The sequence below is a fragment of the Sus scrofa genome, chromosome 13, assembly GCF_054392235.1.
Source record: "Sus scrofa isolate SSC_HxYL_T2T_F1_AM1 chromosome 13, Sscrofa_HxYL_maternal_Yorkshire_Landrace_v2.0, whole genome shotgun sequence".
Classification (NCBI taxonomy): Eukaryota; Metazoa; Chordata; class Mammalia; order Artiodactyla; family Suidae; genus Sus; species Sus scrofa.
This window is the reverse complement of record NC_139395.1, coordinates 88048609-88062358: the sequence shown is the minus strand read 5'-3', so window position 1 is coordinate 88062358 and position 13750 is coordinate 88048609. Positions and strand designations below refer to the sequence as shown.

The 13750-nt window shown below is 45.4% G+C and overlaps 1 protein-coding gene across 1 annotated transcript in view; it reads right to left on the bottom strand.

The window, feature by feature from the left end:
• The window catches only part of TXNRD3 (thioredoxin reductase 3), a 64260-nt gene that overhangs the window by 23193 nt on the left and 27317 nt on the right, over window positions 1-13750 (bottom strand). Inside the window, 4 exon segments of the mRNA NM_001436101.1 lie at window positions 3709-3816; window positions 6937-7093; window positions 7634-7710; window positions 13447-13539. Of these exon segments, the coding sequence (NP_001423030.1) occupies window positions 3709-3816; window positions 6937-7093; window positions 7634-7710; window positions 13447-13539 (435 nt within the window).

Here is a 13750-nt window from a genome sequence, read left to right as displayed (position 1 = left end):
GGCCAGGGATTGAACCCACGTCCTCATGGATACTAGTCGGGTTTGTTAACTGCTGAGCCACGAACTCTGGTCTTTAATTTCTTTGAGCAAAGTTTAATAGTATTGTGTTTTGTTCTGTTTTTTTTTTTCTTTTTACTGCTGCACCTATTCATGGGCTGAGAGGGTCAACTAGAGCTGCAGCTGAGGCCTATACCACAGCTCACAGCAAGCTGGATCCAAGCCACGTCTGTGACCCACACCACAGCTCATGGCAACGCTAGACCCTTAATCCATTGAACGACGCCCAGGGATCAAACCCACATCCTCATGGATACTAGTCAGGTTCGTTTCTGCTGTGCCACAACAGGAACTCCCACAATTGACTTTTGTGTGTTGATTTTATATTCTGCAGCTTTGTAAATTCATTTAGCTCTGTTATGGGCTAAATTGCGTCCCCATCCTCCAAAGGAATTCATCTTTTCAAGTTCTAACCCTTAATACCCCAAAATGTAATAATGTAATTAAGGAGGTAATTCAATTAGAATGAAGTCCCAAGGGTGGGCCCTAATTCAATACAACTGTGTCCCTCCAAGAAAAGGACAAGGACAAGGACGTGAAGCTACAGGGAGAAGACGATGACTCCAAGCCAAGGAGAGGGTCTGGGGCAGGTCCTTTCCTCAGGAACTTAGGAGGGACCACCTCGTCAACATCATGACCTCAGACTACAGCCTCCAGAATAGTCAGAAAACAAAATTCTATGCTTCAGATATGGCCTCTATCCTGTTGATGAGGTCCTTTTCTGTTCCTAGTTTACTGAGTGTGTCTTTATTTTTTTAATCATGAAAGAGTGTTGAATTTTGTCAAATGCTTTTTCTGCATCAATTGAGATGATTATGTGTTTTCACTGGTTGATTGATTTTCATATGTTAAATCATCCTTGCACTGTGGAGAAAAATGCCACTGAGTCATGATATATAGCCCTTTTCCTATGCTTCTCCATTTGGTTTGCTAGTATTTTGGCACGACTGATTTGTATTTTTAAAAGTGCTCTCTGGCTCGCATGTGATGACCAGAGGGGTGTGGGCTGAGAGGCAAAAGAGAGACGTCATGGCTGCGAGGGGGTGGGGAGGGGCAGGAACAGGGATGAGCAAATCCACACAAGATGTGTCCTGTAGCCAAGCCTAGAGGCCTCCTCCTGGTGAGCTGACCACTGACAGTGACCTACAGACGGGGAGCCTAAGGATGTCTCTCAGGGACACCAGCACATTTAGGGAACCAAAGATTTCATTAGGTTCTCAAAGAACCTTTTTTTTTTTTTTTTTTTTTTTTTTTTGTCTTTTGTCTTTTCAGGGCCACACACGCAGCATATGGAGGTTCCCAGGCAAGGGGTCTAATCAGAGCTACAGCTGCTAGCCTAAACCACAGCCACAGCAACGCAGGATCCGAGCCACGTCTGCGACCTACACCACAGCTCACAGCAACATCAGATCCTTAACCCACTGAACAAGGCCACAGATGGAACCTGCATCCTCATGGTTCCTAGTCAGATTCATTTCCACTGCATCACGATGGGCACTCCTCAAAGAACTTTAGATTAAGCAGGTTAAAACCTTTGTTCCAGGGAATAGCGTACAAGTTTTGCCTTGAGTCAGGCCATGGGGAGCGAAGGCTAGCACAGCACACAGGTCCCTCTGCTCCTCCTTCCCGTTCTTCTGATTTCTTACTGAGAGATTATGGGAGCTGCTTTCTTGGCACCACCCTCTGGCATTACACCAGGAGCTGCTTTCCTGGATCTAATAAGAAAAGTTCTAGAAAACAGACTATTTTACTGAGTAAATACTCTAAGGATGTTATTCCCCACATCTCAGGCCCTTTTATAAAAACTTGAAGAAACAGCTCTCAATCCCCCTCTTCTGGGTGGGCAGAAGGAAACTCAAGAGTTAAATTAAACTGTCAGCTTAGCCCTAAGGCAAGCCCACAGGGACTATATGGCATCAATTTTGCAAACAAATGAACATTCCTTCTTACACCATTCCTGGCCTCTACCCTCACCTTCTTTTCACTGCGATTTCCTCACTTAAAACATATGATATGCATACTTATGAGAGTTTCCTCACATACCTTTATAGTAGGAATATTAAGAATACAAACAGATCCAATTTCAGTCCTGTAATAAATGCATGGACCAGGTGAGCTGATCTGCAGAAACCTTAGTAAGGAGACCTTAACGTAACCCCACAAAGCAGGGGAACTCTTCTGGAGAGATCCCTTTACATGGGGTACAGCCTCTGACACCCTCTCCTCATGTGCCTGCCCTATCTTAAGTTCTCAGTAATTTCAGCAAGTTTTAGAACTAAGTATTATATCCAGAATTATCACTTTTCCAAGACCCAAATAAAGTTCACCAGTGCAAAAAGGATGGTTCATTATTAACAGGAGTTAATTACAAACACTGATTAAATAATGTCCTCTAAAATGTAAATTTCTCACTGAAACCCCATCTAAGATACCACAACGAAGTTATAATCATTTTGGTCCCAACCGCAGAAATGTCAGGAGAGCCTCACCAAGTCATCAGGCCAAGTAACCAGGGAGTATCACTGCTGTGGTTTAAAGGGTTCCCAGTGAAATGCCAATTGTCTTCTGCTTAAAACATCAAGTAGAACTAATCCTCAACCCTTTTTATTTTCCCCACCCTCCTGCGTGGGGAGGAGGTGCAGGAAAAAGCCACTCAAACCTCCACCAAGTCATAATACAAGAAAATATTCAGGAGGCAGTTACGATTGAACGGGCCAGGGGTGGGGAGGTGGAGGACACCTTTGGGGGCATCTGAATAGCCCCCAGCTCCTGACAGGCCGACAGCCCTGGAACTGCCCAGGGTGGGCCGAGACTCCCAGAGCTATGTGCACACAGCCTGAATCTGGCTCCTGCCCACCAAGTGGGACCCGAAAAAGTTCCCCTAATTTGGAGCTGAGATGGAGGAGCGCTGAGTCCATCAGTTCCTCCAAAGACCAGACTATGGGGCAAACATGGGTTATTTGGGCTGTGGGGTGCATTTCTGTTTCTGCAGAAGACTGAATTGCAAGCACATAAACCCCATGAGAGAAGAAAGAGCTAGGACGGCCTCCCAGCTCCTGGCCTCACCCCTCAGCAGGGCTGCAAATATCCTACACCCCCATCTCATAACCTGTGCTGCCTTGGCCAAGCTCACCCAAGAACCCCTGTCACTGTCACTCAAAGTCCAACATACACAGCAAAGCCTTCTGCCCAGCCACAGGATTCTTTTTTTGTTTGTTTGTTTTTGTTTTTGTTTTTGTCTTTTTGCCTTTTCTAGGGCCGCTCCCGCGGCGCATGGAGGTTCCCAGGTTAGGGGTCTAATCGGAGCTGTAGCCACCAGCCTACACCAGAGCCACAGCAATGTGGGATCCGAGCCACTTCTGCGACCTACACCACAGCTCACAGCAACGCCGGATCCTTAACCCACTGAGCAAGGCCAGGGATCAAACTTGCAACCTCATGGTTCCTAGTCGGATTTGTTAACCACTGTGTCACAATGGGAACTCCATGGATTCTTATCGTTGCTGAGACAGGGCTACATGATTAATCTCCAATTTTCCCAAACTAGGAATATAATAATTATGGTAACTTGTAAAACGACAAATTAAAAAGTGACTGTGAAGACAAACCTTTGATTAAAAGAGAAGTTTGAAAAAAGTAAAACCATCTCACCTCTAGGTTCTCTTTCTGATACACCTCAATGGCTCTCTCCTCAGAGTACCCGCAGCAGCCGTACTCCAAAGGTGTGAACACCACAGTGGGGACATTAACGTAGTCACACTGGAACACAGACAAGTCACATTCTCTTATTTTGTGCACTTTTTACAGTGAAAACCCATTACGCACATTTATAAAAGGAAGATAAACAAGTATGGTCCAGTGTAAGGCACTCTGGCCCACCACTGTTTCAGGGACACTGAGTGGACAGGCGAGCCCTGACTCCAGGGCAGGGACCATGCACTAGCCAGTGACCAAGGCCATTTGACCAGAAGCTGGACTATCCCCCCAGCCAAGCCTGTGACCTCGCCCCTGTGAGGATGAGAAGAAGCCCCTCAGCCATGCAGGTAGAGTGACTGGCTTGGACCACCTGGGAGGATGGCCACATGCATGGGGGCCATCACACCACCAGGCCAGGACAAATCTGTGGCTATGATGGGACCCTTCAGGGCCCTCATCAGCCGGAGGCAGAGCCGGAGACAATATCATGGGAAGACCACAGACCTGAACCAGCAGCCCTGTGCACCCGCTGGGGTGGCAGGTGTGAGTGCAAGCATCCCTGTCTGCAGGAGAGGGTGCCCTGTGGTCGAGTAGAGAGGAAGCTTGTGTTGGGCTGAGGGGGCGGGTTCAGCCAGAGATGAAGGTGACTTTCCTGCTGGCCTATGGCCCCTCAAGGGGCAACACTGCCCACAGTGCTACCTGTCCCCACAACAGGTCACAGGGAACTAGGTCAGGGGAGACCTCCAGGCCAAAGAAAGTGACCAGCTGGCTAGAAATCTACGTAGAAAAAGGTGAGCTCTGCCTGTCAAATTCTTTCTCCTGCAGGAGATGAACTAGAGGCAAAGGGAGAAGGCCCTGGTGGTGAAGTCCCTCGTGGTGGCTGGATAGGAAGAAACACTGGCCAGAGTGGTTGCCAATCAGGAAGGCCACCCTGTGAGCCCCACCCTGTGCAGCCCCTGAGCCCAGTCCCAGCCTGGTCCTGCTCCAAGTTACTATGGGATTCAACTTACTGGCCGTGATCCTCACAAGAAACCCCATCAACGTGCTTGTCTGACTGAGGTATTGCTTTGTCACCAAAGAAAAGTCAGTTGCCTCAGTGGGCACCCCTGTGCCAACTGGGCAGTCTGGGCACCAGGCATAGCCTGACCCTCACCTGAGGCCCCGACACCTCATGTTCCAGGACCCACCAAGCACTGTTTTCTTGTTTTCAGCACAGCCACAGAAGCCTGCAGAACTGTGCAGACCAGAGCAGCAGTTCCTGACACCTCTGAGGTCTCAAGCTTGTCAGTCCATTCCTGGACTCCGCATCCCACATTCTCCACAGCTTTTCCTGTTTCATACCAATTATGAAAAATCCACAGGAACTTCCTCAACGTCCCCTCTTCCACCCAGAGCACTTTCCCACATCCTGACCTGCCTCCTGCAGGGGGCTTGGCCATCCTGGCCCCAACTGCAACCTTCCCTTGGTCCTGCCTCTTCTGCTCTGTTGTCCCATCTCCCCACCCACGGCCACCTCGATCAATACCTCAGCCCTCAGGCACATGCTAGGCCTCCATGCCAAGTGCCCTTGCCCTGGGAAGGCGTGTTCCCCACCCCCGTTCACATCCCTGCACCCATCAAGGCCAACAGAGCCCTGGCCCCATTATGAGCCCATGAGCTCTTCATGCAGGACCTCACAGGCATCTGGAGACACAGGTGCTTCCCTTATGAAGAACCTGTGCCCCAAACTTTCCCTGAACCTGCCCATGCAAAGCACTGGAGAGATCCAGAATGTGAGCTGTTCTACAGGAAAAGCGGCCTGGATCCACCAAAAACTCAGTCATGAAGAATGAAGCAAGCAAACAAGTAGACGGTGACAGGGTTCTATCAGGTGACAGAAGCTGAGACTGGAGAGCCAGCTGCGCCCTGTGACTCAGATATGTGCCCTCCATCTGATGCAGCCACTCTGTGCAGCTTCTCTGTACAGGAGAGAGCATCCTGGTTCCTAGCTGCACATTGTTACTGCCATCGTCAGGAGCTTGGCACAAAGCACAGGCACTGTCAGCCACGTGCTCGGGGTGGAGAACCGGTAAGAGGTCTGCAGGGCGTCTGTGACTCACCCTCCTGCGTTTAACACCCTCCAAAGAGAGAGCTGAGGGCAGTAAAGGTCTTCCACAGTCTCTGCCTCAAGGAGGCCAGCCCCACACTGCCCCCCTGTGGCGTCACAGATTTCTGGTGACCTGGAACAGGTTAACCTCACAGCCTCTTTGCCCTTTGTGCTCCTTCCTCCCTACCTGCCCTGCCTGCCATCAGCCCCGGCACCCTAGGGCACCGAGGATGGATGTTCTTTGTGCTGCCCCAGGCTTTGAATGCCCACTGACGCCCTCCGGCTACTGGGCAGAGCCACTGTCCCACCCTCCCCTGCCAACCGCCAACCTATGCTCCTGAGGTCCCTCTATCTCATCAGCAAACCCAAACCCCTGCAACATCCTCTCCTTTGTCCTCCGCTTCCCAGAAATGCCATTTCCCCCTTAGTCCTGAACTGCTTTCCCATCAAGTGCAGCCCAAGTCTGTGCTCACAGACAGTCACAGGAAGGTGAGGAGACTGCAGATGAGTGGACTCAAGCCATGCGGTGGCTGTGGTGAGGTTGCACAGGCACAGAGGCCAGGACTCTTCCCCTGGGGCAGAGCACCCCCACCCCCACCAGTCAGAAAAAGACAGCCCTACCTGGGTGGCCCCCATGCCACCCACTACAACCTCTTGCATGTAAGACACTCCTAAGACAGTTATTTGAAACCATCAGTAAACAGTATTTAACTGCCAGCAATTTAGGGGAACCTTCCTTCCCCAGCAAAACAAGCCCACGGTGCCACTTGCAATGACTTTCCTTTTTGCTTTTTTTTTTAGGGCCTCGCCCACGGCGTATGGAGGTTCCCAGGCCAGGGGTCCAATCGGAGCTACAGCTATGAGCCTATACCATAGCCACAGCAATATCAGATCCAAGCCACATCTGTAACATACACCACAGCTCACGGCAACACCAGATTCTTAACCCACTGAATGAGGCCAGGGATCGAACCCGCAACCTCCTGGTTCCTAGTCGGATTTGCTTCTGCTGTACCAGGATGAGAACTTCTAGCACTGACTTTCTTTAGGTCACTGCTGACTCAGACGTTATCACCAACATAGCAGGAAGAACTTACCTTCTCTAACCGGCCCCCAAAGAGCCTCCGAGCCAGCAGCTTGCCCGCCTGCACAGCAATGGGTGTGAGCTCAGGCTTGCCCTCAAGGACATCCCCAACAGCATAAACGTAGGGCACATTGGTCTGTTCCACATCGTTCACTGGGATTTTGCCACTCCTATTGGGTTTTGGAGAGAAAAACCATTACAACTGACCCTACACTGCTGGACGATGAACACGCTTCCAGGAAAAGACTAACCTGGGAAAAAGACCCACTAAGCACTGGTGTATCTGGTCACCAGCGGCAACAAGAACCAGGCCTGCTGCGGCTCCCAAGGAGACCCATTCTGGCTGAGAGACCCTGCCTGCTTCTCAGATGCCCAGAACATCTCTAGATCCCCCAGAGTCAAACTTGAAATTCCTCTCCTTGCATGACCAGGGACATATAAAAATTCATCCTAAATCACAGAAAACAGGTAAAGACATTTCTACGACTATTTTTATAATAACTGTTTCATGTGCGAGATGTTTAAGAAAAACATGAAGAATTACTGGTTGATTAATGAAAAATGGATAATGCAGAGCTGGCACAGCACTTATAAAATAAACTCAAAGCATTAAAAAATTATGCATCTGGGTAATGAGTGGGAATTTCCAAAGGTGATCTAGAGAAGCACTTCGCTTTGTGCAGCAACAGGACCATGCCACGTGTACTTACTTCTCATTGATTTTGACACCAATCTTCTCCAATCCCATTTTCTTTGTACAGGAGTCACGACCAATTGCTAACAAAACCTACATTTAGGCAGAGTCCAAAAAGGCAAATTATCAACAGCAGGAATGAAAGAGGTACCATCTCTAGGGATCCTCCAGATATTACAAGGATAATAGAGCGTTAAGAACACCCCATGCCAATAAATTTGACAGCTTAGAAGAAAAAGATTCCTCGAAAGACAGAATTTACCAAAATTATACATAAACAAATCTGAAAAACCTTATGTCATGGGCTGCATGGTGCCCCTCTCCCAATTACTATGTTGAAGCCTGAACTGCAGGACCTCAGAATGAGGCTGTGCTTGGAGATGGGGCCTTCACAGAGGCAATCACAGTAACAAGGCCATTAGGGTGGCCCTAATCCAGTCTGACATACGTCCTTGAAGAAGGGGCACCCAGGACACACAACACCACCTGAGGTGAACACGTGAGCACACAGGGGAAGGAGAGAGGCCTCAGGATAAACCTTGACCTCTAGAGTCTGGGCTGCAGAGGTGAGAAAAACCCTTCGTTCGGCAGCCCAAGCAGATGAAGGTACCCTCTTCTCATCACAGACGTCAAATTCACAGTTTATGAACTTCCCACAAATTAACTCCAGGCCCAAGTGACTTCACTGGAAATGTCTACAGAACACTCCTGAATAACGTTAATAACACACAAACTCCTGGGACGAGGAAGAGGGGCCAAGGCCTTCCGTAGAGGCTAGCATAAACTTCTGACACAAAACCAAACAAGAGTGTAGAAGAAAAAAAATCAGAAGCCAACACTCCTCATGAACACAGACGAAAAATCTTTAACAAACGTTAGCTAGTAAAGCAGGGCCACATAAAAAGAGGATATTTAGTCATGAACAAGTGGACTTTATCCCCAACATACAAATCTGGTTTAACATACAGAAATTAATCACTATAATTCTTCATATTAACAGGAAAAAGGAGAAAACAATCTAATTGTCCTGATAGATGCTGGGGGTGGGAGGCGGGAGAGGGGAATGGGGGAAGCTTTTGACAAACTGAAAACCTCTGTGGAGTTTAATAAAATCCCAGCACACTTGGAATAAATGAGCACATCCCCAGCCTGAAAAGGCATCTGAGAGAAGCCGGGCGCTGACATCCCAGAAGCAGCAAAAGCCCTCACCCTGCAACAGGAGAGGGGGTCCCTCTCACAGCATATGGTCAGCACTGCCCTGGAGGCCTTCACAGGGTAACCAGGCAGGACAAGGAAGTAAAAAGCATGCAGATTGGAAAGAAGAAGCAAAACTACTGTTTTAGGCAGAATAAATCCTTTGAAGCTACAGCAATGTCAATACACAAAATCACTTGTAGTTCTACCAACTAATCACTGAAATTTAAAATTTGTAAATATCATTTACAATAGCTTAAAAACATGAAATTCTTAGAGACAAATGAAATATGTGAAAGACCTCAAGCAAAATGATAAAATGTTGCTGAGTGAAACTGAAGAACTCATAAATAATTGGAAAGATATATGAGGCTGGTGTTCTGGAAAAATCAATGTTGCTAAGATGTTAGTTCTACCTAACTGATTTACATAAGCAATACAATCCCAATCAAAATCCCAGAGGACTTTATTTTTAGAAATTGGCAAACTGTTTTTAAAATTCATGTAGGGGAAGCAACCTAAGTGTCCAGCAACAGAGAAATGGGAAAAGAAGATGTGGTACATGTAAACAATGGAATATGACTCAGCCATAAAAAAGAAGGAAATAGTGCCATTTGCAGCAACCTGGATGGTCCTAGAGATGATCATACCAAGTGAATTAAGTCAGAGAGAGAAAGACAAATAGTGCCTGATACCACTTATTGGTGGAATCTAAAAAAAAAATGATACAAGTGAACTTATTTACAAAACAGAAATAGACCCACAGACATAGAAAATAAACTTTCGGGTTACCAAAGGGGAAAGGGGGTGTTAACCAGCAGTCTGAGATTAACATATACGTGTAAATGAATCACTTTGTTATAACCTGAAACTAACACAACATTGTAAATCAACTGTACTCCAATTGAAAAAAAAAAAGTGTATGGCAAGCATCTACACAAAGTGGGAGAGCCTACCCTTTCTGGTCTAAGACTTACTATAAAGCTTCAAGGACCAAAACGAAGTGGTGCGGGTCCAGGGTTAGAGAGAAGAGAAGCAGACCCATAGTTAAACATCACATGACCTCAATAAAGACACAAAGCAATCTGATGGAGAAAGGGGCATCTTTTTAACCAATGGCTCTGGGTATTAACACAGAAGAAAAGAACCTCAATTCTTACCTCCTACTGTAAACAAGAACTAGTTCAAGGTGAATTATAGGTGTAAACATATAATGTAAAACTATAAATCTGCAGGAAGAAAACACAAGAGAATATCTTCATGACCTCTTGGTAGATCACATAGACAGCTTCAACCATAAAAATATGATAAACTGAATTTCATAAAAACTTTAAAACAATTGTTCATAAAAAGATGTTATAAAAAACTAGACAAGCAAGTCACAGATGGGAAGAAATATTCACACACACGCATCTGAGAAAGGAATGAACCCACAATACACACAGAACTCCTGCAACTCCAAATAAAAGTTTTCAGTATCCCGACCCAAAAATGGGCCAAAGACTCACACAGATACTTCATAAGGGAAAATATTTAAATGGCAAAAAAAACCACATGAAAAATTGCCCAACATCATCAGTCATCAGGAAGATGCAAATTACACCTACAGATACCACTACATACGCCCTAGAGTGTCTTAAACAAAAAAGCCAACCACCCTAAATGTTGGTGAAGATACAGAACAACCAACTCATGCCTGCCTGGTGGAGACATAAAATGATATAATCATTTGGAAGCTATCTGGCAGTTTCACCAAAAGTTAAACACAGAAACTCTCCTATGAGGTAGCAGGAGAAAGGAAAATGTATACCCACAAAAGACCTCATGCGAGAAACTGTCACAGAGTTACAGTCTCAACAGCCCAACTGCACACAGCCCGGTGTCCCCCCACAGGAAAGTAAGTGAAAGAACCACTACAAGGGCTCCCTAAGCAAGATCCCGAGGCACTCATACAGCACAGCTCCTTGTCTGTGACATCTAAATAAGAAAAATGGGTCTACAGTTAAACAACCACAGATTAGGGCTGCTTGGGGTCAGGGAGTAGGAAAGGGCACCTGAGAGCTTTCCAGCCTCACTGAAATATTCTACTACCTTCAAGAGTGTGGATTACATAAACATGTACACTGTCAAAACTGCACATTTCACTACATGTAAATTATACCTCATTACAAAAATAAGTTCACAATTTTAGACATTGTGAACAATTTTACACCAATATATTTGATAACTTAGATGAAAAAGACTGATATCTAGAAAATACAATGAATCAAAAGTAACTCAAGGAGTTCCCGTCATGGCGCAGTGGTTAATGAATCCGACTAGGAACCATGAGGTTGCGGGTTCGATCCCTGCCCTTGCTCAGTGGGTTAACGATCCGGTGTTGCCGTGAGCTGTGGTGTAGGTTGCAGACACAGCTCGGATCCCACGTTGCTGTGGCTCTGGCGTAGGCTGGCAGCTACAGCTCCGATTCGACCCCTAACCTGAGAACCTCCATATGCCGCCGGAGCGGCCCAAGAAATGGCAAAAAGACAAAAAAAAAAAAAAAAAAAAAAAAAAAAAAAAAAGTAACTCAAGAAAAAAGCAGAAAGCCTTGAAAGTCCTCTGTTAAAGAAAATTGAATATATCTTCATAGAAGATTCTAGGCCAGGTGGTTGCATCAGTGAATTCTATCAAACACGCAAAGAACCAATTATAATATTACGTAAGTACTTCCAGAGTATAGAACAAGAAAGAACATATTCCAAACTTCTGTCTTGAGCTAGAACAACCTTGACAAACTAGAACACTCTGGGAAGTTCAATAAATGAAAGGAAAATTAGAAGCCAATACAATTCATGAATAGACGTAAAAATTCTAAATAACGAAATCCAACCATATATAGAGAGGACTATTACCAAGTTGGGTTTATACCAGGAATACAAAAGTTGAATGAACATTAGAAAATCAATGTAATTCAACAAACAGATCAGAAGGAAAAAAATCATCATTAACAGCTATAAAAGAATCTTAAAGCTAAATACTCACTCCTGATTATTGTTTTTTTAATGGTGATACCTGCGGCATATGGAAATTCCCAGGCTAGGAGTCAAATCAGAGCTGCAGCTGAGGTCTATGCCACAACCACAGCAACACCAGAACCAAGCTGTATCTGCGACCTAGACCCTAGCTTGCAGCAATGCCAGATGCTTATCCCACTGAGCGAGGCCAGGGATTGAACCTGCATCCTCATGATACTAGTCAGATTCTTAATCCACTGAGCAACAATGGGAACTCCCACTCCTGATTTTTAAGAAACAAACAAGAAACCAAAATTACCAAAAAAATACTTAGCAAACAAGAAACAGAAAATTATTTATTTAGCTTGATTAAGAATATCTACCAAAACCCTATAGAAAATACTACTCCTTAACAATCAAACACCAAAAGCTTTCCTTCTGACACGGAGAATAAGGCAGAATCACCCAGCTCTGAACTTCTTATTAACATTGCATTGGAGGTCTGTTTCTTTTTTTTTTTTTTTTTTTTTTTTGCCATTTTCTTGGGCCGCTCCCGCAGCATGTGGAGATTCCCAGGCTGTTGGGAACTATTACAACGGCCTAAATCAAAGGACAGATATACCATACACATGGCCTGGAAGACTGGATCCTGCAGAGAAGCTGAGTGTTTCCAACTAATTACACATTCACTGCAATCCTCAAAACTATATATATTTTTGGCTTTGGTGATCCTCTCTGCATTGTATGTTTACTTTAATTGAAAAAAAAAAACATGTTAGAAGAGTATATAAAACATAAACCATAATTTACAAGAGAAATGTTGGTATCCAAATATCATCAGTTTAAGTTAGAACTGTTGCCACCCTAGAGTCCATGGACTGTTCACGTTTTTGTTTGGAGATTTTTATATTGTTTGTTTTTGAAAATGAAAATTTGTTTTCTTTTTTAGGGCCACACTCGCAGCAAAGGGAAGTTCCCAGGCTAGGGGTCGAATCAGAGCTGTAGCTACCAGCCTATACCGCAGCCACAGCAACTTGGTATCTGAGCCTTGTCTGCAATCTACACCACATCTCATGGCAATGCCAGACTCCCGACCCACTAAGCAAGGCCAGGAATGGAATCTGCATCCTCATGGATACTAGTTGGATTCGTTTCTGCTGTGTCACAATAGGAACACCTGAAAATGGAACTATCTTGATTGCTGTTTCCAATTATAAAATCTATTCAATGTTTATTGTAAAAATATTCAATTGCAGAAATGTGTAAGATATCTAATTCCCAGAAGTAAGCACTAATAACAGTCAGGTATGTGTGCTTCCAGATTTTGTCCTCTGCACAGTTACACACACACATATCTTACCATCATATTCTTCATGAACCACTGAAAATCATCGTGTCAAAGCCCAACCACCTTCCATATGTATTAGACCCTCACCAAGAACCAAGAAGAAGGTTAATCCTGGTGTGCACTGAGGGGTACATTAAGGGGTGCATTAAGTGGAATGTACCCCCTGTAATTAATGCACAAAAGGGGTACATTAAGTGGAAAATCAAGAGTTCTATTTCATTTCCCCATAGGCTTCAACTGCGCTCATTTGGAGTGTGTTCATCCACCTACTGCTTGCAGACAGAAACTCACCGTGTTATAAACCCCTTCGATTGTCTCTGGACCTTCTGTAGATTTAGCCATGACCTTCAGCTTCCCAGGGGACCCCTTCTCCAGCTGCTGTACCTGGAGAGGATGAACAGCGTAACCATTCTCTCTATAGGTGACAGAAAACAGCTGGGTCACAGCATGTGTGTGTGTTTAGGTTTGTTGGACTAAGCAGAAGCAGAGGAAAGAGGGCCCGCCCCAAGGTACAATTTGAAGGTAGAAGTAAATTCCTGGGTTAGGTGGTGGTAACGCAAGAGGAACCATGAAGGGGTGATTTTCAGGTTTTGAC